The sequence below is a fragment of the Zingiber officinale genome, chromosome 10B (genome assembly GCF_018446385.1).
Source record: "Zingiber officinale cultivar Zhangliang chromosome 10B, Zo_v1.1, whole genome shotgun sequence".
In the NCBI taxonomy this organism is placed as follows: domain Eukaryota; kingdom Viridiplantae; phylum Streptophyta; class Magnoliopsida; order Zingiberales; family Zingiberaceae; genus Zingiber; species Zingiber officinale.
The window spans coordinates 1,916,506-1,918,287 of record NC_056005.1 but is presented as its reverse complement, the minus strand read 5'-3'; the positions used below and the strand labels follow the sequence as shown (position 1 = coordinate 1,918,287).

The 1,782-nt window shown below is 43.7% G+C and overlaps 1 protein-coding gene across 1 annotated transcript; it reads right to left on the bottom strand.

Moving 5' to 3' along the window:
• Nucleotides 1–523: 523 nt before the first annotated feature.
• On the bottom strand, nucleotides 524–1,487 carry LOC122029814 (glutathione S-transferase U25-like). Its single transcript, XM_042588944.1, has 2 exons — nucleotides 1,114–1,487; nucleotides 524–1,030 (listed from the first exon to the last, which is right to left on the bottom strand). Exons 1-2 carry the CDS (start codon nucleotides 1,432–1,434, stop codon nucleotides 683–685), a joined length of 669 nt encoding a protein of 222 aa, XP_042444878.1. The 5' UTR covers nucleotides 1,435–1,487; the 3' UTR covers nucleotides 524–682.
• Nucleotides 1,488–1,782: the final 295 nt, after the last annotated feature.

The window sequence follows — 1,782 nt, the reverse complement described above, 5'->3', positions numbered from 1 at the left end:
TGTGATGGAATGAACGTATTCATCATGTTTTACCATCATGAGATAGATATAAATATACATATAGATATACGTACGTGTTCGTGGTTCTGGTTCGTCGAGTCGAAATAAGATAGATGGTCGTCCAGATTGGACATATTTTATTTAAAAAGTTATGAAAAGACGTATTTATTTTAGAAAAAGTTCCTTTACGCAACTCTAAGTTGCTTTGTTGAATCGATTTTATTTAACTTATAGTCGAGTAGATTTAATTTTAAATAACTAACAATTATCAATCATACCTAAAATTAAAAAACAGAAAAAAAAAACATAAACTTAAAAAAGTATTAAAATATAATCGTACAAATTTGAAATTAATCTAAATTTTTAAGGGCATGAGTACCTAATACTAAAGTATTAAACGTAGATTAAAAAAATATCTAAATAATTTGATTATTTCTATTTGTGGACATAAAGTCAGCGAACACTCGCAGGGCAGAGTCCATAAATTATTAATTCGTTAAATACCCGTACAAAGAGAGTAGACTTCATGAAAATAACACGTCACCGTTGCCGGGTGATCGAACCCGGATTATTTATTGATCCATGACAAGAACGAGGAGAATTACAAGGCCGCCTAACGCGATCCCCGTCACACTTTTTTACCAAAGTCAAAACATAAGAGACAACAAAAGTCAACCAAAATTTACTCTAAACCCAGGAACTTCCTGAAGGACCCCACGAAACCGACCACTTTCTGGCCGTCCGGCAGCGCCTGCGCCACGGTCTCCCGCTCCGCCACGCAACGCTTCCCCCATGCCACCAGCTTCGGCGCCTCCGCCTCCAACGTGAACCCGCCGTACTTCTCGAAGGCGCTGCGCCAGGCAATGATCGGCGCGACCACGATGTCGACGAACCCAAATCCTTCGCCGCCGAAGTAGGCCTTCTCTCCCAGCTCCCCTTCCAGCGTCTTCAGCCCCTCCACCAGCACCTCCCTCGCTTCCGCCGCCGCCTCGCCTTTGCTCTTCACCATATTTATTCCGGCGTCAAAAATCTGAAAAAAAGGCAAATTAAATGTCATTTAAATTGAATCTCGTGTTCATCGATCGAGAGTGAATTCATTAAATATTTCCCAACCTTTTTGTCGGCGAAGTCGGCCCAGAAGCGAGCCTGGGCGCGGGCGTAGGGGTCGGCCGGCAGCATGGGGGAGCCGGTGGCACAGACCTCGTCGATGTAGTAGAGGATGAGGAGAGACTCGCAGATGGCGCGGCCGTCGTGGATGAGGACGGGGACCTTCTTGTGGACGGGGTTGGCCTGCAGCAGCAGCGCGCTCTTGTCCATTAGGTTCTCCTCGCGGTACTCGTACTCCACCGCCTTCTCCGCCAGGCCGATCTTGCAGCGAAGCCCGTAGGGACTCACCCAGCAGCTTAACAACGCCATCCCCTTCACTGACTCCATCGACGAACTCTGCTCGATTTCAGCGACTCGACGCTGCAATGCTCTGTTTCGTGGTGACTGGTGTTCGCCCCACTCGATGGACCCATTTATAGAGGGCAGGAAAGGGAAAGGATGGTGACATCATGACGTGCGTCAGCTACATTGTAGTTAATGAAAAACAAAAAATATTAGCGAAAATATTCATGGCTTTAAATTTTAAATAAAATAAATAAATAATTTGAATTATAAAACGAAATTATCAGCCCTTAAAAATAGTAAATCTTAATTAAATTTGTTCGAGGCATTGTTTTGGCAATCGTTAAAAGAGGAATGCCTTTTTTAAAATATAGATAAGTAGATGACGAATTA

What these genes read in the sequence shown, in the direction of transcription:
- LOC122029814 (XM_042588944.1), bottom strand. Translation starts at nt 1,434, where the DNA reads ATGGAGTCAGTGAAGGGGATGGCGTTGTTAAGCTGCTGGGTGAGTCCC. An exon ending in CCGACTTCGCCGACAAAAAG is followed by an intron (nt 1,031 to 1,113) that starts GTTGGGAAATAT and finishes CCTTTTTTTCAG; the next exon opens with ATTTTTGACGCCGGAATAAA.